This window comes from Pholcus phalangioides, unplaced genomic scaffold (genome assembly GCF_987345545.1).
Source record: "Pholcus phalangioides strain wild (caught in Gottingen) unplaced genomic scaffold, Ppha-v1.0 ptg000037l_1, whole genome shotgun sequence".
In the NCBI taxonomy this organism is placed as follows: domain Eukaryota; kingdom Metazoa; phylum Arthropoda; class Arachnida; order Araneae; family Pholcidae; genus Pholcus; species Pholcus phalangioides.
This window is the reverse complement of record NW_028301624.1, coordinates 1,774,590-1,798,429: the sequence shown is the minus strand read 5'-3', so window position 1 is coordinate 1,798,429 and position 23,840 is coordinate 1,774,590. Positions and strand designations below refer to the sequence as shown.

At 39.1% G+C, this 23,840-nt stretch overlaps 1 protein-coding gene across 1 annotated transcript; it reads right to left on the bottom strand.

Annotated features, from left to right (window-relative positions):
* Nucleotides 1-1,845: 1,845 nt before the first annotated feature.
* LOC149065877 (uncharacterized) lies at nucleotides 1,846-17,103 on the bottom strand. The gene is made up of 3 exons (XM_089253373.1): nucleotides 16,964-17,103; nucleotides 11,755-12,047; nucleotides 1,846-2,921 (listed from the first exon to the last, which is right to left on the bottom strand). The coding sequence occupies exons 2-3, from the start codon at nucleotides 12,022-12,024 to the stop codon at nucleotides 1,974-1,976; spliced, it is 1,218 nt and encodes a 405-aa protein (XP_089109499.1). The 5' UTR covers nucleotides 12,025-12,047; nucleotides 16,964-17,103; the 3' UTR covers nucleotides 1,846-1,973.
* Between the last annotated feature and the right edge of the window lie 6,737 nt (nucleotides 17,104-23,840).

Below are 23,840 nucleotides of genomic sequence, written 5' to 3'. Positions count from 1 at the left end.
CACCCGGGCACGGCCCTCACAATAATGAGATCTGGAAATTTTCGAGAGAACATGTAAATTTTCCAGGTATGGCCTCTGGAAAAATCACTTGGTCCGGGTGCCCTTTAATACAGCCCTGCCTCAAATATAAGGTTATCCCCGTGATAAAACAACAAATCCGCGTACAGATGTCCTTCACTTTACGCGAATAATTGGTTCTGTAATGTAATCACGTCAGGCAAAATCTCGTAAAGTGAAGGATCGAGTGAAGCGAAGGATTCTTTTAACACAGAAACGGCACATGGGAACAAAATCTCGCATAAGTGAAGAACTGAAATCTGTATCAAAATGGAGATTGGTCTGAAGTATGCTTCTTGGTAATTTGGGGAGGGGGGGGGGAAATGGCGGATGATAGACAGAGAATTAGAATGGAGGATGATAACTTCTAAAAATTAGAAGTTCTGATTCTCTGAACTTCTTGGAAACTAGTTATGGAGGCGGAATTTTAGTAAAGAGGAGTGAAGATGGCGCACGAAATGGCGCTAAGCGATTTGAGGATTGACAATCTGAAGATTGGCTATGCGCCACGGCAGTAAACAGTAGCCGATTTCATACAACGATGTGCGCACTGAAGTGCAAATCCAAAAAATTATAACGAAAGTGACTGTCCAGGCACGCAAAGCACAACGAAAGTGGTCGTTTAAGCGTGGAAACCAGAACGAAAGTGTGGCTGTGATCAGAAAGTGATCTATAAATGTACCACGAGTCACTCAAGTGATCTGTAACTGTATGTACCGAGTCACTTTAGTGATGTGGAACTGCACCGCAGATAACTTAAGTGCTCTGGAACTATGCCGCACATTACTCAAGTGGTATGCAAAACCACAGTGATCCGGGAATATGCCACGGACCAATTAAGTGATGTGGAACTGCAACAGTGGGTCACTTAAGTGAACTGTTTATGAAGCCGCTTAGTTCGTTTTTACAAAATTAGGTTTGAGGTCTATTGCCACATCAGATGACTTTAGAGGCCACGGGTATGTATGACCTAGAGCGTGTGCTAGTGAGTGACCAAAACAATGTGCGAGTATGTGAGTTGCCAAAACAATGGTCCAATTTAAAGAATGCTCAACAGGTGTAAATTATTACACCTTACTAAAATTATTCTGTACCAGTTTTGAGAGTGGAAATACAGTGTGTAACAAGAGGAAAAATATAAATTTTTTATGGTCCCCCCTATGCTCTAACTTCCAATTAAAAAGCCCAGTCTCTCCTGATGCCAAAAAAAAAAAAAAAAAAACAGGTTTCTAACTTCAATATTCACAGAGATATTCGAATTTCAAAAAAACGGAGGATATCTTATCAATATCCTCCCTCGGGCTGGAACCCGGGACCGTGACAGCATCTTACCACCACGCCACTCGGCGCTTCGTGACGTCACTGAAGTCGCCCACTTCACCTATAGTCATTGAATATGCTTCAAAAAAAAAGGTAAAGATTTCGCATACGTCGGACTGCTATATCCAATGGCTACAGGTGAAATGGACGACTTCGTTGACGTCAAAGCTTCGCGCGGAGGCTTTCTGCTATTGAAGGTGTCGAGTGATTGCATTCGTTACTGTATAATAGGCATCTTCAATCCGTTGCTCGCTAGCCCCACGGTGCTCTCTAAAGCACCCGTAGTGTCCGATTTCGTGCTCGCGAGCACTTGATAAACGTTCTTATTGAACACATTGTACTAATTGCATTCAAGAACTGAAATCATTCTTATTTCATGCATTCGTATGTCAAACTCGCCGTAAGGGTGCTCTTCTTCTGATGATGGGTGCTGGCAGTGCTCGCGGCTAGAAAAAGGTTGAAGACCTCTGCTGTATAAGTATCTTTAATTCTCAGTGGATCTTCGGTGTATTACCAAACAAAGACATGCTGCAACATTCATGACGTAAAAATTATTATTTTTTGCATGTTCGAGTTTATTTCGGTATGGTTCGGTTCTATAGTAAACCGAAAGATCCGGAATCCTGTTCGTTGTCGATGGTCATCCTCCACAGCGAACCGCACAAGGCGTCCATGTCCGATCCCAGAGGGACAAACACCGAATATTCGTCGACCTCTCCCAAGTCGAAGACAATCCGATGTCCTAGTTCTTCGAGCCTGACGCCAGCGTGATCGGCCAGGAATCCTGTCGCGTAGAATTCCGATGGCCAATGCTCGATCGCTCCAGAACGATCCGAACTGAAGGCATTCAGAATGTCCCTAGAAGTCCTTAAGCTGAGCATGTGACCATGCGGCGAACAGTATGACGGATTGGTGTTATATAAACCGGTTATATTGTGTCTGTATGTCCAGGGAGACTTTTCTACGGTCACGTTTCTCCAAACCAGGCAGTAGATGCGATCGTCCTGTTGCCCGCGCATTGTTGTGCCATCGCGATGGTCCGTCGTCGTCGCCTGTTCAGACGTTGCCCCGTCAAAGCGTTTCGGGTACCTATTCAGCTGCTGTTGCGGATCGTCTCCTTCGTGTTCAGTCGCGTCCCTGTATTCATTCGTGACAGCTGCCGTTGTAGGTGATGACGTATCAGTTGCCTTGTCGGCCGGAAGGGAATCGACGGAAAGTACTCGTCCGCGCAGGATGTCTCCGAGGAACCTCTCCAGCGCGAACGGGTTGACAAAGGTGTCATCTGGCACCTCGACGACGAAGTCAACTTTGTTGCAGTTTTCTACCGCCCAGCGCATCGCATTCATTATGTTCCTCGATCTTTCCTTAGCCGGTGTCGTGAACGTTTCCGAATCCGGACTGATGTGCATGACGTCGCTGAACACCTCCGACTCGAGCCTCAGCTGGGTCTTGTATTTATGAACGTCTCCTCCGACCACCACGAAGACGACCGCCGATCCGAGCAAGAAGTTCACTTTCTTTTGACCCCAACTTGTTCGGATGATCTAGAAAAATATATAAAGTCACAAATTATACAGAGCTATTAGTACATCAATTGCAAGAAAATTCAGGCATTTGTCAATTTCACTTCAAATATGGAAGACAGAGGGCAGCACTTCTTGAACACGAAACACGCTTGTATCAGACATCATAAGAACCTTAGGCCGGTCGCCCACTGGAAGCGACACCATGCGGCAAAGCTACGCGAGCTACAATAGCCGACATTGAGTCCAACGACAAAGGGTGTCTAATGTCGCTCCGATCTTTACACGCAACTCAGTTCGCGACTGCGCTCCATGCAGACGAGTGTGTGTTAGCCAAATAATATTGAGAAAATATTGAAAAATTAATTTTTTTAGAAAATTGATCAAGTCCATACTTAACAGTTGACACCGGACGCAAACTCGGAGAAAGTGTCTCCTTTGCTATAAATAAATAAATAATCGCTTCAATTTGTAATCGATTACTATTCACCGTAGAACCCATAAACGGCAGTTATCAAATTTTTAGCTTCCATGTTCACACGGGAGAGAAGGGGGGGGGGGAGAGAGAGAGAAAGAGAGGAGGAAAAACAACGGACCGAATGGCGAGAAAAAAAAGTAAACAACCGTACTGCGCTTGCGCAGATACGGCAAGAGGCTCAAGATCCCGTTCGAATAGGAAATCTCCGTCGTCTGCGCTGTTGTATCCGGAAATCATTAGCTCAAAGTCATTTCTAATGGACGAAGTTCTCACATTTTCTGTGCAATTAGATCAGTCTTACGAATACAGACAACTGCGCTCTTCAAGTCGCTACCAGTGGACGACCAGACTTAGGGTCAAACACACACACACACACACACACACACGCACACACTTTCCGACATGCACCAATTTCTTTTGAGGAACATTTGCGAGGTGCGTGTTCAGCATATTAATAATGATGGATTAACTATGATGCATAGATGCAAACTGGTTTCTTTCTCAAAAAAGATTCCCCGCAGACAGGCAGGCCTTCAACTGCCGAAACCTACTCATCTTCCAGCGAGGAAGTCAGATGGCAGCGCTTCTCAAACACCAAACACGCACAACTCTGACATAAAAAGTACGTCAAGACTTACCATCGGGGGATGTACGCGCTATCCGCCTTTGGAGGGGGACACAAAAGGCTTGGGGAGGGAACAAACATTTTATTCTCGAGAAATTTTGAGTTATCGCACTTCAGAAAGCATTAAAATTAACAAAAATTGGTTAATATGGCATATAAAGGATATTTTCTTGCTATATTTAAATTTTTTCACCGAAATAATAATAATAATTTTTTTCTAATTTCCGGACTGCTTGGGGGGGGGGGGCCCAAGCAGTCCGTGATGCCATTGATACCGCGATGAATGGATCTAGACCTGATATCAATCCAGCTGAGGCCGAAAACCTCAAATGTAAGGTATCAACTTGATAAAGCAACAAATCCGCGTACAGATGTTCTTCACTTGACGAGAATAATTAGTTTTTTTTTTTTTTTTTTTTAATAATATAAATCAAATTTATTGTTATCATATAACAGTACAAAAAGAAAAAATTTACCAAGGAGTCAATCAAAAAAATGACCCATTCTGGTAAATGCTAGTAAAGATTAGTATGGAAAACAGAATAGTCAACTAAAAAAAAAAAATCAAAATTATTCAAATTAAAATAAAAATTAATGGCAACACAGCAGGGTTTTGCAAGATAATAGCGTCAGGCGAAATCTCATGAAGTGAGATCGCGTAAAACGAAGGATTCCTTTGGCACAGAAACGGGACATGGGAACAAAATCTACATACAGGGTGATCAGCGAATAAGCCCTTATTTTAAAATTAAATATCTCTACAACAAAGATCCATAGAATTATGCGGTAAACGGTACGTTTATTAGCCAAACTGTAAGAATGTTGTACAGAAATTTCGAAAATTTAGTTTTTTTTTAATTTTTTAAAATTTAAAAAAAAACAAAACAAAACTGGAGATTTTGGGGTTCCGAAAATCCTCATTTGTGTGAAGAGAAACCACTGCATTCGCCTAAAGTTACTGCATGGGCTGCGGTATGCGCCAGAGGCATTATCGGCTACTACTGAACGTTACGTTACAATTTTGGAACAATTTGTCAGCACACATGGCGCATACCGCAGCCCATGCAGTAACTTTAGGCGAATGCAGTGGTTTCTCTTCACACAAATGAGGATTTTCGGAACCCCAAAATCTCCAGTTTTGTTGTTTTTTTTTTTAATTTTAAAAAATTAAAAAAAACAACTAAATTTTCGAAATTTCTGTACAACATTCTTACAGTTTTGCTAATAAACGTATCGTTTACCGCATAATTCTATTGATCTTTGTTGTAGAGATATTTAATTTTTAAATAAAAGCTTATATATATACTAGCTGTAATACCAGGCGCTGCCCGCAAAGACTCACTCTGCTGACAAAGACTCACTAAGAAAAGGGTTTTTCGAAATTCGACCCCTAAGAATGGGCGGGGGGAGGTCAAAAGAGGGTTCAACGTTAATATAGAGAAATCATGCCCAGCCAAAAAACATTCAAGCTATATTCATGAAATCTGTTTAGAAGTTTTATTTCATGACGTAGAAACTATAAGAGGGGAATTTCCGAAATTCGACTCCCTAAGGGCGGTATTCACCGACATGGTTTAAACTGTAGTCACAATTTTTTAATAAAAGATCGACATGGATATTGGTTAAATTCATGTTTTTAACCAATCTATGTTCAGGGGGCGCGGTAGCCCGGTCGATAAGATGCTTGCCTAAAGTACCAAAGGATGTTTAGAGGTGTCGCGAGTTCGATACCCAGTTCGTCCTTGTCAGAAAACTTTCCTGACACAGGGGTACAACAAAAAACGGCGACTTGACCGCAGCAAAAATTGCTACCGCAGGGAGTCCCCCATCGAGGGGTTAGTGCACCAACCCCTCGACGAGTATAAAAAACAACCCTGCCGTTCGGAATCGGCAATAAATTGTAGGTCCCGGTCTAATTAGCCCTCGTGTGCAGAAAATGACCGTGGTGCGACAAAAATGATCAAATGACCAATCTATGTTGATCTATTATCCGAAAATTGTGACTACAGTTTAAACCATGTCCGTGAATACGGCCCTAAGGGTGTCATAAAAGTGGTTCCAATTTAACAGAAATCATGCCGATCCCACACCACTGAAATTTGGTTAGATTTCTAATTTATGATGTAAAGACCAACTAAGAAGGAATTTTTAAAAATTCAATCCCCCCCCCCCCCCCCACTTCAAAGGGGTTCAAAGGTTATACGGAGCAATCATCACTGATCCGAAATCGCTGAAGCCATAAATATGAAATGTAGTCAGCAATATATTTCATAATGACCCCCTAAGACGGGATTTCTGAAAATTCATCCCCCCAAGGGAATCATGAGGGGCTCAAATGTTGTATGGGGGGGGGATCATCGCGGGAATCATCATCATCATAATTTTCAGATTACCAAATTTACGTGAGTGAAGCCGCAGGTAACAGCTAGTCGCACATAAGTGAAGGACCGAAATCCGTATCAAAATATCGATCTGAAGCATGCTTGCTTCTTGACAAATTGGGGGGGGGGGGATGGTGGAAGATAGACAGAGAATTAGAATGGATGATTATACGAACTTCGAAAATAGTCATGGGGACGGAATGTTAGTAAAGAGGAGTGAAGATTGTCGATGCTATTACTGTAGCCCCTTTAAACGTGCGTACTGAAGTGCGAGGCCCACACTTCTAAAAATCAGAACGGAAGTGGCTGCATAGGAATGCAAAATAGTGGTGGATGAGAGAGAGATGCAAGCGGATATCTTGGCATGTTAACAGAAGCCGTCGCCTAGAAACGTTCCAAAAGGGGCGAGTATAGGGTGGAGATATTTTTCCGATATCGAAACGCAACAGTTAGCTGCGCGTGTTACGTGAAAATGAAGCTTTAATGTTGTCACAAATTGTTGGTTACCGTGGAGCTTCGTTTCTTTAAAAATTTAACATGAAACGATTTGTTTCGAGAAGCCTTAAGAGAATCAAAAATGTTTTGAGCAACTAATGACATTTTCGAGTTCGCTTGACTGTACCAAGTTTCAAGGCATTTAATTTTTATTTCTAAGAAAAAAATTTCCACCGTAATGTGCTGTGTATAGCTGATACATAGGGTATGGTTTATGTGGTCTTTCTGCAATGAACATGCTGTGATAGATAGGGTATGATTATCGTTGTCCTGCTATGAACATCTCGTTATGTATCTTGGCCCTTATGCTATGACCATCTCGTTATGTATCTTGGCCCTTATGCTATGACCATCTCGTTATGTATCTTGGCCCTTATGCTATGACCATCTCGTTATGTATCTTGGCCCTTATGCTATGACCATCTCGTTATGTATCTTGGCCCTTATGCTATGACCATCTCGTTATGTATCTTGGCCCTTATGCTATGACCATCTCGTTATGTATCTTGGCCCTTATGCTATGACCATCTCGTTATGTATCTTGGCCCTTATGCTATGACCATCTCGTTATGTATCTTGGCCCTTATGCTATGACCATCTCGTTATGTATCTTGGCCCTTATGCTATGACCATCTCGTTATGTATCTTGGCCCTTATGCTATGACCATCTCGCGATGGATAGTGTATAGTTTCCGTGATTCTTCTGCTTTTGCACCCTCAAGGGCGTTTCTGAGTTTGAGAACCCGTTCTCAATTGTGCAGTAATTGTCAAGTCCCAAAATGTTCAACTAAAGGTTTGTAGCCTTGGGGTGATTTGTGAATCAGTGTCACAGTTAATAACAGCATTAGACTTTGCTCTACAACAGATAACTTTTAAAGGGTAAAGAATCTCGACACTCCGCCACATATTTACATGAAATGCTTTTGATGGGTTGAATTCTTAAACGGAGACGAAATCTAAAAGATTGCGATGAACCTGTGATGCTATTGATGCCGCAATGAATGAACCTAGATATCAGTTCAGCTGAGACCAGATACCTGAAATGTAAGGTATCCCTTTATAAAGCAACAAATCCCTTTACAGATGTCCTTCCCTTGACGAGAATTTGTAAGATATCTCATGAAGCGAGATCGCGTAGCGAAAGATTCCTTTAACACAGAAACGGGACATGGGAACAAAATCTCACGTAAGTGAAGGACCGGAATCCGTATCAAAATAAAGATCGATCTGAAGTATGCTTCTTGGCAACTTGGGGGAGGGGTGATGGTGGAGGATAGACAGACAATTAGAATGGATGATTATACGAACTTCGAAACTAGTTATGAGGACGGAATGTTAGCAAAGAGGAGTGAAGATAGCGTTTGAGATGGCGTCAAGTGGTATGAATGTTGTCGATGCTGATGCGACAGTAACCGCTGTTACACGTACGCTAGCAATGTGCGTAATGAAGTGTAAGCCCAACACTTAAAGTCTGAACGAAAGTGGTTGCATATGCTGAATGATAAAAGTTGATAGCTTGGCATGTGAACAAAAGCGATCGCTCAGGAACTAGAAACGTTCCATAGAGCAAAGATGTTTTTCTCTCCGCTTTTTTCCAGTTATTAAATAACAGTCAGCTGTACGTTACTTGAAGAATTATCAAATGGTGCGTGGTTACAATTTGTTGGTTACCGTGGGGCTTCGTTTCTTAAACAAAATTTAACCCGAAACAATTTGTTTCGAGGACTTGAATCAAAAATGTCTTGAGCAACTGACACGTTCGCGTGACTATATCGTCAAGTTCCAAGACATGCAATTTTTATTTTTAACTAGCTATAATACCCGGCGTTGCCCGGGTACAAAAATGGGAAAGAAAACATGCTACGAACTTGTATAACGACAAAAATGAAAGAAAAACATTTTGCTACTTGCATAATTACAAAAATTAATAAGGGAACATGTTTCGAACTTGCACAATTGCCAAAATGGTAGAGGAATGCGGATTTGTATAATAACAAGAATGCGGGAGATAAATCTGGATGATCTATATAGATTATACCCTGTAATCTAACTAATAAGGATTTTGGCCAAATGCGCCTAGCTATAATACCCGGCGCTGCTCGGGTTTTCTTTAATGAGGGTTTTTGGATCACGTGATATCTCCCTCTTTCTTTGAGGGACATGCAAGAAAACCCCACCAAATTTCCGCATTTCTACATTAAAATCGGCAATTTTAACATTGATTTCTATGGGGGCATCATCCTTTGCCTTAGGGGCCGTTCAAGTATTACGTAAGCAAATTTTTAGCCATTTTTGACTCCCCCCCCTCTTGTCAGCAAAAGTCACCAAAACGCTGACCCCCCCCCCCCCCCCCGCCCCTTGTCAGCAAATTTCCGTCATCAGCTCTGCCCCTCTGAATCCTAACTCATATTTTCATAAAGGGTGGTTGATGACGTAAGCATTATCCAACCCCCCCCCCTCCCCCCTTGTCATCAAAAGTCAGCAAATCGGAAACTCCCCCCCCCCATCGATGATGACGTAATACTTGAACGGCCCCTTACCCTCAAAGTGATGCTGATGATGGTGTCTATTCAAAATGCTCTCATTACTGGGAGGATTGAATAAAGTGGCCAACCATCATAAAGGCATAAATGTTATACATATACTGACAGCGTTGAAGAAATGACAAACCATTGTAAACGCATTGTACACGTCTTAAACGCATTGCTAGGGAACCACGGTAACCAAAGTAAACGTTCGGAAAGTGATTGTTGAGGCCCAAAAACCATTGTTGCCTGATAGTTTTTTTGCCCGTTTGGGGCATTTGCCCTGCTCTGACGAAATTTTAATGCAGCCTATCGTTCAAGTCGGGTCCCATTTGGTATATATGCGAAATTTGGCGACGATCGATTCAAAATTGTAGATTTGTATAGAGAACATACACACACACAGATAGAAAATCAATTTTATATATATAGATAATAAAATCCCCACTATATTTTTGTGGTCCTATGCATATCTGATGTCTAAGGTATAATTTCCGTGGTCTTTCTGACATACTGCGATGGATAAGGTATCTTTCAATGAAACTCCTAACCTACCCCTAAGGGTACATAGGTTAACTTCCGTAAATCAGACGCTGCAGTCCATTACTTGGCAGGGCGAAACGGAAATAAATCCCGAGTCGAGTGCTAATGAGATCTGATTCGAGGGCGAAGAGGTACCACCCCTCCCTAATGTCCGTCGTGATTTATGCTATAGACCTATAGCTAAATCACGATGCTATTGCTTACTTATAGCCTTCGACCACAGGGCTTAGCGCTACATAACGGCAGCGTACAGCTGAAGCCAGCCCTACCCTACACGCAAGGGCAAAATATCCAACAGTAGGGTAAAACTAACCTATGTGCTGCAAAAGAGGGGTTTTATGAAAAAGAGATTTTAAAAAATCCCAAAATTTGAAAGGTTATTTTCACTCCTCAAAAAAATTTGGAGGGGCAAATTTGCATTTTGATGCGCAAATCGCGCATCTTGATGCGTATTGACTGCTAGGTATATCTCATACATAGGGTATGGGTTTCCGAGGTTCATCTGCTATCTACATCTGATACAAAGGGTATGGCTATCGTGGTCTTTCTGCTACGAACATCCCTCGACGGATAGTGGCGGGTCTGGTTATCGTAGTCCTGCTATGTACGTCTGATATGTAGGGTATGATTTCCGTGGTCTTTCTGCTTTGACCATCTCGCGATGGATAAGTATGGTTATGGTGGTCTTCTAGCTATGAACAACTCGCGATGGATGGGGTGTGGTTAACGTGGTACTCCTGCAATGAACATATCGCGATGTGATATCGTTATCGTGGTCCTGCCGTGGGCATCTGATAGGGTATACTTTCCTGATCCTTCTGCTATGAACATACCGCGATGGGTAGGGTATGGTTGTCGTGGTCCTTCTGCTATGAACATCTCCTGATACATAGGGTATTGTTTCCGTGGTCTTTCTGCTTTGACCATCTCGCGATGGATAGGTACGGTTATTGTGGGTCTTTCAGCGTTCATTCGGTCATTCTTTCAGGTCATCGCGAGTTCATAACTCGCGATGGATAGGGTTATGGTATGATTAATGTGGTACTCTTGCTATGAACATACCACTATGGATAGCGTATGGTTGTCGTGATCCTTCTGCTATGCAGATTTTCCGATACATACGGTGTGGTGTCCGTGGTCCTTTGGCTATAAACATGTGATGGATTGGGTATAGTTATTGTAATCGTTCTGCTATGAACATCTCGCGATGGATAAGGTACGGCTATCGTGTTCCTTCTGCTATGAATATTTCGTGATAGTGAAGTCTCTGCGAACCAAACAGCTAGCAGCAACTACACGGCTCGCATTCTCAAGCATTTTATTTTCACCGACATCGGCTCGCATTCACGCTTCCAAATTTGTACTTTCAACCGTAAACATTCTTGTGGAAGAATTTCTAACGAATTGGTATATTGTGGGTCAGTATTTGTCCTCGCCCTAACGTGTTTTTGTTGTTGGATTGATGCTACCATCAGTTTCTCCATGTTTTGAAGTGAAAATAGCAAATGCCCGAGTTTTCGTGTTATGTAGGTGTCGTGTTGAAGGCCTGCCTGCTCTCCGCAGAGAGACATTCTTTTACGAGGAGATATGGGACAACTATGAACATCTAGCTAAAACGTAAAACTTTAGGTAAACTATGTGCTTAAATCCCATGAAACATGACTTGCCGGAAGTGTCATGCCAGTGTTGAAAACTTAACCTACATCACGTCAAAATAGGGTACAATATCTAGGTGAATTGAAATTCAATTCATTCCTCATTACACAAAACAGTGACGGTATTGATGGTATGGTTATAGTATAAATACCTGTCTTCTCCTGGAATTTTGCGGCTCGGACACGACGAAAATGATGCTGGTCGCTTCGGAATGAGTGTTACCCTTCTTGCAGATATCTGGCAATTGGATCCTGAATGAGACATTCTTGAAGATTTCCGGTCTCAGAGCGATTCGACTTTGTCTTCTCGTAACCATAGGCCCCTCCAGAATTTTGGTGCTTTGCAGGTACAGCAGTAGCACCACCAAGATCGAACATCCACAGATCGACAAGAATAGCCTCCGGGCCGACAATTGACGCATCAAGAGTCAACACTGGAATCTCCCTGTGGTATTTTATGACATGAATCAGTATGCATTCGGATTTAAAAACTAATTAATTTTTGCTAATTGCTATTAGTAGTAGGGTTAACAGACATCCTACATCAACAACTTCTATAAAATAAGTGAAATGTCCGTGCACTATTTCGAAACATCTCGAAACAAGCGATTTTAAATTGCAAAAAGACTTCGATTGGGTTTATTAGATAAACTGCAGTTCTCTCTCTCTAAAAGAAAACCAAAGAGAGCCTGAGGCAGGCGCAGATCCAGGACGATTTAACGGGAGGGGCGAATTGCATAAGTTCATTCCATTTTGTCGTACCGTATTTTACGGGACGAAGCAGACATCAGCTGCAAATGAAGTGGAGGCAGACATCTTCAGCTGCAAATGGAGCTGAGACAGACATCTTCAGCTGCGAATGAGGCCATTGCAGACATCTTCAGCTGCGAATGAAGCCATTGCAGACATCTTCAGTTACGAATGAAGCCAAGGCGGATACCTTCAGCTGTGGATCTATTTCGGCTGTGAATGGAGCGGAGACAGACACCTTCAGCTGTGAATGGAGCTGCGAGTGAAGCCGTTGCAGACACCTTCAGCTGTGAATGGAGCTGCGAGTGAAGCCGTTACAGACACCTTCAGCTGTGAATGGAGCTGCGAGTGAAACCGTTGCAGACACCTTCAGCTGTGAATGGAGCTGCGAGTGAAGCCGTTGCAGACACCTTCAGCTGTGAATGGAGCTGCGAGTGAAGCCGTTGCAGACAAATGAAGCTGAGGCAGACATCTTCAGCGGGGAGAGAGGCCGATCCACGGTGATATGTCGAATGAATGAACGCCAGGGTCTCTGCCATTTGACTTATCCCGTTGCCGAGATCTCTTCCAGCCCAGCTTCGTGGCAGAGTCTGGAACAAAGTGAGTGCACCTAACAGTCTGAGTGTGTAGCTACGTGTATGATATTTCAGTGCTGCCATCTATACTTCAAATTGTGAGTGAAGTGTAATGATTGAATATTTGTAACGTTGTAGGACTGCTGCTCTCTGTGACGAGACTTTTTAACGGGGAGATCGGCTCGCAATCACGCCTTGAAGTTGGGAACCACAGAAAACCAACTTCAGCCGACCTCCACTGTGGGGTTCGAACCCGGATCCTCGCATCGCGAGTCCGTCACTATAACCACTCGACCACCACAGCGGCGCGGTGATATGTCGGAGAAGCGACTTAAGGACACTACACACTACGCTGACGTGACGTGGGACGACATGTTAGTGCATGTGATATAAAATTCCACCTATGAATCTTCTGTAGTTCTCTTCACACTGTGCTGACGTGACGTAATAAAGTTTGTGATGATGTAATCTGACGTAACACAAAAATCCGTGCACACTACTCTGATGTGAGATGAGACCACGTAGAAATAAATTCCACCTGTGAGTCTTCTGTAGGTACGTTCACACTATGCTGACGTGACTTGGGAATATGTCGGATTATGAAATCTGACGTAAAATGCCTTATTATCTGTCAGAAAAAAATCAAACCTTTCAGATTTTCGTCAGTCGTGTTATGGCATGTGAAGACGCCATATTTGTTTTTCTCGTTTTTTTGGCTTCGTTCGCGTTTTGATCAATTTTGTGTTTTGTTCGTTTTCATTTATTTCGTTTTTGTTCGTGTTTCGACGATGAAAGAGGAACTTATCGAGCACGTTCGGTCAAATTCTCTGCCGTATGACCCTACCAACAACGTCTATAGCAGAAAGCCTCCGTGCGAAGCTCGTGACGTCACTGAAGTCGTCCATTTCACCTACAGTCATTGAATATACTGCAAAAAAAAACGTAAAGATGTCGCATACGCCGGATTGCCATATTCAATGGCTACAAATGAAATGGAGGACTTCAGTGACGTCAAAGCTTCGCGCGGAGGCTTTCTGCTATGGAAGGTGTTGGCTCACCAGACAGCTGTCGATCTGCATTTATGGGAATCAGAGCCGCCCTTAAGGGTGTGGGACAGGTGCGGTCGCACGGGCTCTGCGTTTTGGTGGGATCACATTTAAGCTAACAATAATTTCTTTCATAAATTCTATAAATCTGCATTTCTATTTGGAAAAAAATAATTCCGAAAATGTTTTTGAATTTTCATCTAGAAAGAAATAATTCTAATTTCCACCATATGCACACCTGGGAAAAATATCGCTGTAGTGGAATTATCGTTATATCGAGAGGCAGCAGTTTAACATTCGAGTATAGGCATTTCTGAGCAAGACTTGAAAAAATATCGTTGTAGAGGGATTTATCATTACATTGAGAATAACGCGTTGTTTCACTATATTTCTATTATTCTATATTTTCACTAATTCGGAAATTTTTTTTCTCCTTGTATTTATTTCGAATTTTCATGATTTCCATTTTCTGAATTTTCGATTCCTCTCTCACAGAAGAAAAAAAAAATCGGGGCTAAGGAGCCCAGCTATTATTTTCGCGACGGCCCCCACGTATGGTAAAGGCTACCCCCGTATGGGATGCATCCAGATTCTCCTCGAACACTTTCTGCAATGATTAATACAGTCATTTCTTCCTCTTCCTCCTCAAGATCATCCAAAACACGTCTCAGATCCATGGGTGTTGAAAAAAAAACTATTTTTCAAAAAGTCAAAACAATTATAAGTTCTCAAAACGGTAGTACAGTAGTAGATATTACGACCAACACACACACAATGGCTTCACTTCGACTGATGGCGTAAAAAGGCTGAAACACACTACACTGACGTGACGTGATCTCCCGTCATGCGAGAGACGTTGTAAATTCTGATTCGTTGAAATTCTGTGACGTGGGAATTCCACGCCACAGAATTTCCACGCGAATAAGATTTCACAAATTCATCATTGTAGTGTGTTTCGGTCTTAATGCATTTCTTAAAACATCAGACCAGTGTACACGCCGTATAATGTCTAATATGATCCCACGCCATGTGGCACGACCACGCGTCACGTCACGTCATAGTAGTGTGTACAGGCCTTTATTGTGTAGGTGCATCGAATCATCCCGTATTTTAAGGCAGTGGTGCGCAAACCGTGGGTTGCCTCCCGGGGAAATTGCGTCAATGAACTACGGGAGTCGCAAGAGATTCTCCAAAATAAAAACTTTCAAATAAGAAATTCATTTTTATTTAAAAATATGTCAAAACTAAAGAATGCCTTTATTCAGCTGAGCTAATTACCATGTATCATACAATGTAATTTTATCAAATTCTACTAGTACAATAATTAATATATCGGCTCCGTTGAGCAGGGCCGTCTTAAGAGCATCGGGCCCCCGGGCCAAGTGGTTTTTCTGAGGACCTACCAGGTAAATTACAGAAAATTTCAACCGAATCTAATTTTTGTGAGGCCCTCTTCTCTCGAGGCCCCCGGGCCGTGCCCGGGTAGGCCCATGCGTTAAGACGGCACTGCCGTCGAGCCAGAATCACGAACAAATGCGCAATGTATTTACAAAAAAAGAACGTGGTAAATGACGTTTGAATATTTACTCTACTCATATTATTCTATGGAAGTTATTTTCCTAAAATATATTTTGTAACGTGTGTTTCAATAGGGATGCACATTTACATTTAAGGCACACCTTAGATCCAAGGTATCCAAACAGCTGAGAAAATGAAAATTTGTACATTCGTGCTCCTGGCATGCGGCGGACGATATCAAGTTGGTACTTTTATAGGGCGACTTAATGAGAATCACCCGAGTTCAAAATTGTATTTTTCTCAAAAATTAAAAACACAGAGTAGAATGATAACTGATATGTGAATATACGGGGGAAAATGTGTCTACGTTTTATGAAAATCCCTTTGTTAATGGTCGATTTCAAGTGACGAATCACTTTGAAATCGGATGATTCTTTTTTAATCACCCTGTGTACGAAAATCAAGGACCATATACTTCTTGCATAAGGGACACTAAGTGCATCAAAAAGCAAAGTAAATATTCATATGATATTTAAAAAAAAAATTGAATAGCTTTGGGAGTCAATATTGCCTAATTAAAACCGAAACAGGCGTTCCGAAAAAGGCTTTCGAAACAGCAGAGACAGCACTTTTACTGGCAAAAAAATCAGAATATTCTTTTTTCCGGGACATATGGTCAGCCTATGTAGAAATCGCCAATAATATATATTTTTTTTGTCAAAAGGGGGTTGCGCTTCTAAAAATTTGCGCACAACAGTTTTACGGGACAGACAAATTTTCCCAATATTATTTGGCTCATGGGAGGGACACTATCCTCCACTCCCCTCCCCTGAATCCGTTAATGTAATTTTGAAGTTTAAATAAAAATGAAAAATATATATATAGAAAATTTGCAAAAACATGAAAAAATAATTGCAGAAAATGAAGGAAAAAACTGCAGAAAATGAAGAAAAAAATTGCAGGAAACAAAACAGAAATTATGCTGAAAAACGAAAAAAAGAAAGAAAAAAATGCAGGAAAATGAAAAAAAAAACAAAACGCAAAAATGAAAAATAAATAAATAAAATAATATAATACACGTATTAAAAGCACTGAAGTATGTTTTAACAGAAAAATGCTTAAAAAATGTGCCCTAAATTGAACAATACTCAATGGTGAAATATTTCCTTGAGAAAAATAAAGAAATTAGATCAAATTTAAAGAATACAAAGATGAAAGAAATCTTGAAAACATTAGTACACCGCGATTAAAAAATGCTAAAACATGCACTTATTCTAAAATTTCGGTGAATTTATGCATTTATATGCAGTAACTATAAAAATTGCTAAAATACACAATTACATATGAACTTATGCTATCATCATCCGGGGCCTTTTATAATTTAATAATAAAATTACAAAACAAGAAAATTTTTTTGAATCAAATTTAAGAATTAAAAATGAAAGAGTTTTCGAGAAAGTTCTAGATCTTACCTAGAGAGTGTTTAGATCCGCTGCCGAATTGGTCTCGAAACTCACATCCAACACTCGGAAAACAAAGATCTTATTTCCTATTTATAACTTAATTTTTTAATATTTATATATAATAATTTATTAATTATATCTCTTCTTTGATGGTAGATCTTTGAATGATGATGTTTCTGTTTTTTTTGTAGAATGGAATCCAACTTGCAGAAGCGTGTGTTTGTGGCTGTTCAACATTCGCAGTTGGAATGAGTTATTTTTAGGATTTGCTTGAATCGGAGAGAGAGATGTGAACACTCTCTCGACTCTGCTTTGTTTTTTGTTTAATTTTTTTTCATTTTAAGACAAGAACATTTCCGTTGTGTAGCGCCAAATCACTTTATAGCATCTGAAGTGAACGATTCAATCAATTACAAAATCGGTGAAATAAGAATATTTTGTGTTTGATTGCCCCGCCATGTGTGACACAAATTCAAAGAAATTTGGGAAGAAAATTAAAATGTGAATATAGCGTTTATCCTCTTGAGACCCGAGACAAAAATAAATCTTATACTTTATAAAAGTTACTTGATTAGTTGTTTAGAACAGTTTGAAGTATAGAAAAGTGACATTTAAATTTTTTGAAATTTAGGGGGCATGTATCACATGTGATACATCAGGAGCGAGCATAGAGTTATAATAGTATATATCTTTAGTGTCTATGGGAGCGAGGCATGCCAGAATCAGAATGTCTTAGGAAGAGTTGTTTTCTAGTTTATTCACATTCTCTTGTATCAAGCACCGAGGAGTTTAAACATTTCATTCACTGTTTTGTGTCTTCTCTTTTCTTCTTTTGTGTGCTCCTCTCACTAATTGGGCTATAGCCCACAGCTCAAAGGGGCGGCGAATTTGAGTGATGAGCGGCCAAGAAAATTAGTAGAATGGGAAAAAAGGCGGCGAAATTTGTATGACCCTTAATAAATCTGCCTAGGTCCAGGCAGCGAGGGACTAAGTCACTGAGTGGCCAAAAGAGTTGCCAAGTAAGTTTGCAAGCATGTGAGTGAGCGGAAGCGTGATTAAGAATACGAGTAATCGTGTGAATGGCTAAACGAGTGACTTACAGAACGAAGGACCAGTTCAATGAGTGACTTGGAGCGTGTGCAAGTATGTGAGTGACTGAAACAGTGTGAAAGCACGTGAGCGGCCAAAAAAGTGACTTAGAGAGTGAGCGAGCATGTGAATGACTAAACGAGTGACCTACAGAGCTTGAGCAAACGTGTGAATGACCAAACGAATGATCTTCAGAGTATGAGCAAGCATGCGAATGACCAGACGAGTGACCTACAGTGCTTAGGACCAGGTCAGTGAGTGACCTTGGAGCGGGAGAAAGTATGTGAGTAACTAAAACAGTGTACAAGCATGTGAGTGACAAAAAGAGTGACATAGAGCGTGAGCAAGCATGTGAGTCACCAAAAGAGTGACATAGAGCGTGAGCAAGCATGTGAATGACCAGATGAGTGACCAACAGGGAGAGGGACCACCAGTAAGTGACTAAAACAGTGTGCAAGCATGTAAATGACGGAAAAAGTGACTTTAGAGACACAGTGTACTTGCAGGAGTGGGAGAAGGGGGAAGGAGTTATAGCGCAGGGTGGCGAATTCGAGGAAAGTAGTAGTCAAGAAAATTAGAAAAGGGCGGCAAAATTCGTGTTGCCCACGGGCGGCAAATCCGCCTCTGATGATGAGCACAAGGCAAATGACTCCTTGTTTCTGGAATTTATTTCATAACAGCTATAAATTTTCGGCAGTTTTATCGATTGCCAAATTTATTTAGCGAAAATTTGTGATCTTTCGTATTTTCCCGTTTTTTGACTCGATTCAATATGGTCATCCAATTAATACCACGATTTTTTTTTTGTACTTCATATATGTAGCTCACTGTATATTTTCTTGTAGTCAGATATATTTTTAACCCTAAATGCATAGCTTTGCATATGTGCAAACAAAGGGCCCTTTAAACGTTCATTACTGTAGGCAGTTTTAAGATAAAAATGCAGAATTGTCTTTGCATATAAGGTGGTCATATTCTGTCCATTTTATATTCTGAACTCGCTGGGTCAAACCCGGGTCCAGGGGAGGGGGGAGATCGCTCCTCCTAAGAGCAGAATAATATGGGAAAAACTGTCTCGTAAAGTACGGGATGATCTGATGTCCCTACATATTGAGTCACCTTTCCGGCACATCACCCTGGATTCGCCTGCTTCCGCTCCATTCGAAGCTCAGGATGTCATCCTCAGTTCTACATATTCGCAGCTGAAAATATCTGCCTCGGCTTCAGACGTAGCTGATGTCTCCACTCCGTTCGCAGCTGAAGATGTCTGCCTTCATTCTGTTCGAAGCTGAAGATGCCTACTTTCGCTCCATTCGCTGCTAAAGATATCTGCCTCATTCGTATCTGCTTCAATCGCAACTGCACATGCCTGCATCTACTTCGCTCGCAGCTGAAGATGCCTGCCTTCGCTCAGGCAGGGATTTAGAGAGGGAGAGGGGAACGACCGCTCCTCCTAAGAGCCGAATAATATGGGAAAATTTGTATGTTCCGTAAAATACGGGACGATCATACGAACCTACACAATTTGCCCCTCCCGTCACATCGTCCTGGATCCGCGCCCGTTGCTGGCGGATGTCCCAATTTGCAATGATAACAACTCTTTGTTGCAGACCATGTGTGGCTGTGATTTCGTCAATTTGTTGAAATGTTTTGTTTGCACATTTCGTTTTCAGTACCTTGAAGTTTGCAATCCGAATTATTCTTTTATACTGTAGTTTGAATCACAAAGAAGGTAGTTATATACAGTATTTGAAAAGTAATATTTTACTTTTCAAATATATTTATTTTATGTGATTTTTTTGGCTCTATACGTCCTTTTTTGAAACCCTGTACAATTTGAAATAGATTTTTTTAATGATTTTTCTCTCTGGATTTCCATACGTGACATTAACTATGAAAAAAAAATTATCCGCTCGAAAAAAAAAATCAAGCATTTAAGGGTACGGACACACGGGTCCTGCTCTTTGCGGGGGCCCCGCACTCACGGTAATCTACTACGAAAATGTAAATAAGGAATCGGAGAAAATTATTGGTCTCATGAAAGGGCCTGCCTCGTGTTTATTTTTACGCAGGGCTCCGCGTCTGGTAAGAGCCAGCACCTCCTAGAGATAGAAGGCCTCCGCACTCAGCTTGTGACGTCAGTAAGTAGTCCATTTTTCCTCAGAATATTCAGGGAACAAAAATTCCCTGCTCGTGCCAGTGTCATCGTTGTGAGGAAAAGAAATGATCGGGCTCAGAATTGGCGATTTCTATGCCCCATATCCAATCACTATGCCGTATTTGTGAGCCAATCAGGAAGATTCTACGCCAAAATAAGAAGAAACGAAATAGGATGCTGTGTTTCAAAATGTGACAAATTTACTAGGTAATCTGAATGACGTTTGTGGCAAATAGTGCAGAGGCCTTCTATCTGTAGGAGGTGGTGTAAGAGCGGCCCTGTCCTTTTTGCTAGACATTTTTCACTTATGGAAGAGCAAATAAACCAAGCAGGCATCTTCAACTCGTTGCTCGAGAGCACCACAGTGCTCCCTGAACCACCCAGAGTGCTCGATGCTCGTGTTCGATTGATCAACAATTCCAATTAAACACCTATGGGGGACTCCCTGCGGTAGCAATTTTTTGCTGCGGTCAAGTCGCCGTTTTATGTTGTACCCCTGTGACAGGAAAGTTTTCTGACAAGGTATCGAACTCGCGATACCTCTAAACATCCTTTGGTACTTTAGGCGAGCATCTTATCGACCGGGCTACCGCGCCCATGATTTTGGCACGAGTTGATGACTTTGCTTACTTATGGAATCATTTCTGGCGATAATTTGCCATGTCTCGTATTTTCCTCCAGCAAACGATATTCCCTAATATGTTCATAAGGACGGTTTTTTTCCCCGCATTTTAAGAAATTTTGGATCATTGAACACATATTGAAGAAAAAACAATTTGTTTTCAAATTAATTTTTGTTTATTACACACAATCAATCTTTTTTGAAAAAAAATTCTAATGCATCTCATTTCATCAAATTTCATCATAAAAACAACAGTACATAACTGAAAGAAAGAAATTCTTTCATGTGCTGCCATCTATTTCATACGAAGTGGAAACAAAACTTTACTCTCTCGAAATTTGAATTTATAATTAAGTATGTATTATTATAAGTACAAGAGAGGTTTTCGATAAAATTTAAAAATACGTAGTCTCTTTGTCCGTGACCTACGTTTCCATGATTATAAGTCACACACGTAATTTAATCCACAGCAATAGTCGTTTCCTGTCTATTGTTGTTATTGTAATTATTATATTCGCACATTGTTTGGCTCATTGTCGTTGTTGACTAAAAATAAAAAAAAATCATAATAATAATAATTCTTGAAAAGACTATTCGATAAGTGTTGAAAAAACAAGAAAACGATTCGATCTTGACCCGAATCCTTGACCTATGAATAGCGTATATTTCTCTCTCTCTCTTATTACTTTCTCATAATTTCTTCTCATAAGCTGTTATTTTTCCTTTTTTTGAATTAATTTTCCAATACTTTTTGCATTTTTTTTCTTCACTGTTTCTGGGAATCTTAATTTATTTTATATTTTATTTCCATCTTAATTACGTAATATTCCGAACGTTAACAGACATAATTCAACCTAGGGTATCGCGTAACTGCGCCCTTCATCAGTTCCCGTTTTGAGCGATCATGGGCAGGTGGAACCTATAAAGGTGCCCAGTCGGGGAATCCCCTTTCACAGAAGTTTCCATTCACATAATTTTGTGCTTCGGTTCCGTTAAAACTAGTTTTTTTTTCATAATAAATTCATTTTATTCATTTTTTTTATCCATATTCAAGGATTTATTGAGAGAGACATATGGGGGGAAAATATTCCATATCAATCTCATGATTATTTTGGTGATAAATGGTTATTGATTGAGTATGATAAAAGAGTATAAAAATATTTACACGTAATAAATACGAAAAATTATTCATTCAAATTTTATAATAATTTTATCATTATTTTTTCAGCTAAATAATGGATGTCTGACTAACCCCCTATAATTTATATAAAATATTTTTTTCAAGTAAATTTCAAATTTATTATTCAATAGTTACTAGTTGGTATTTACTAATAGTAAGTATAGTTAATAATTACTATATAATAACAATGAAAGTTGTAATTTACAAATAAATTTTATTTTATGAAATATAACTACTTCGGTATGAAAGAATAAGATAAGAATGTTACGAAATAGTTAAATTGCAAGGTTTATTAATTAATGTATTGTTTATACAAATTATACCCAAAGATAATTGAATTTAAATTTAATTTAATTTAATTTGAGTCATTAATTTAAGTTATGTAATTAATAATTTTAGTGTTTTATTTCCTGATCTACAAATATATTTTATTACACACCTGTTTCGATCCTTAAGTTTCTGCTTTAAAATAAATTTCAAATATTCTTTATAATTTCTTATTAATTAAATATATTAATAATAAAATTCTAACTACTAGAAACAATTATATTCTATTATAAACGTGCATGAGTAATAATGATATGTTTCAAAAAAATTATGATATATAATTCCTTTGATGTCAAAAAATAAGGTAAGAATGTTACGAACTAGTTGAATTGTGAGGTTTATAATAAATTAATTTATTATTTATACACTACTTATATATATCCAAAGAAATATTTTACTGAATTTAAATTACAGTAAATTAATATAAATCTATATAACTAATAAATTAAATTTTTTTCATTTTCTACATAATAAATATTCACCTGTTTACAATCCTCAAATAATTACTTTCAAATAAATTTCAAATATTTTTTATAATTTCATATCAGTTGAATATATTAATAATAAAAAATTCATACCTATTAGAAACTATTAAATTTAATTATAAATATATATGAGTATTGGATTAAATCGTATTAAATTAAATTTAAGTTAAGTAATTAATAATTTCCGTTTTTTATTTTCTATTTATTATAAGTATTTTACCATCAACCTGTTTAAGATCCTCCAATACAATAATTATTTTCCAATATATTTTAAATGATCTTTATGATTTCGTAGTATTTAATTAGAAATTAGTAATTTTATATAAATCATAAATTTATATAAAATTACTAATTTCTAATTAATTACCAATTTACTAATTTCCTTCATATGAACCAAGACTATAATAAACAATATAATAGTTTAATAATTATATAACATTATATAATTATATAAATACAAAAAGAGTATAATAATTATATATATAAATTCGTATTCCCTTTATAATTAAAATTTTTATTGATCAAATAAATCCAGGTTACGTCACTTAATAAATTTTATACATTTATTCAAAGTCTTTTATCAAATTCTTTATCAAAGTCCCAAAATGTTTCGCAATACCCATTTTATTCTTTTTTGCGTCATACGAAACTCTACTTTCTCCCTTTTGTAATTGATTAAGTAAAAATATTATTATAAAAAATGAATGACAAACTTATATAAGTTTACTAATTTCTGATAAATTACAAATTCACTAATTTATTTCATGAGAACCAAGACAACAATGAACAATATAATAGTAATCATCAGCAGAAGCCATTTTATTAAATTTTTTTTCCACCTATTCATTTTTCCACGATGTCATTTATTAATTAATTTGATGCATGGAAAAAACTAATTTAATTTATTTCAATGAATTAAATCCAATCAATTTTAATGTTTTATAATTGTAAGAATTTCTTCAATGTATTATACGTTTAATTTAGTGAATTTTATTATTTTTCGTTTTTAAATTATATCATCAATA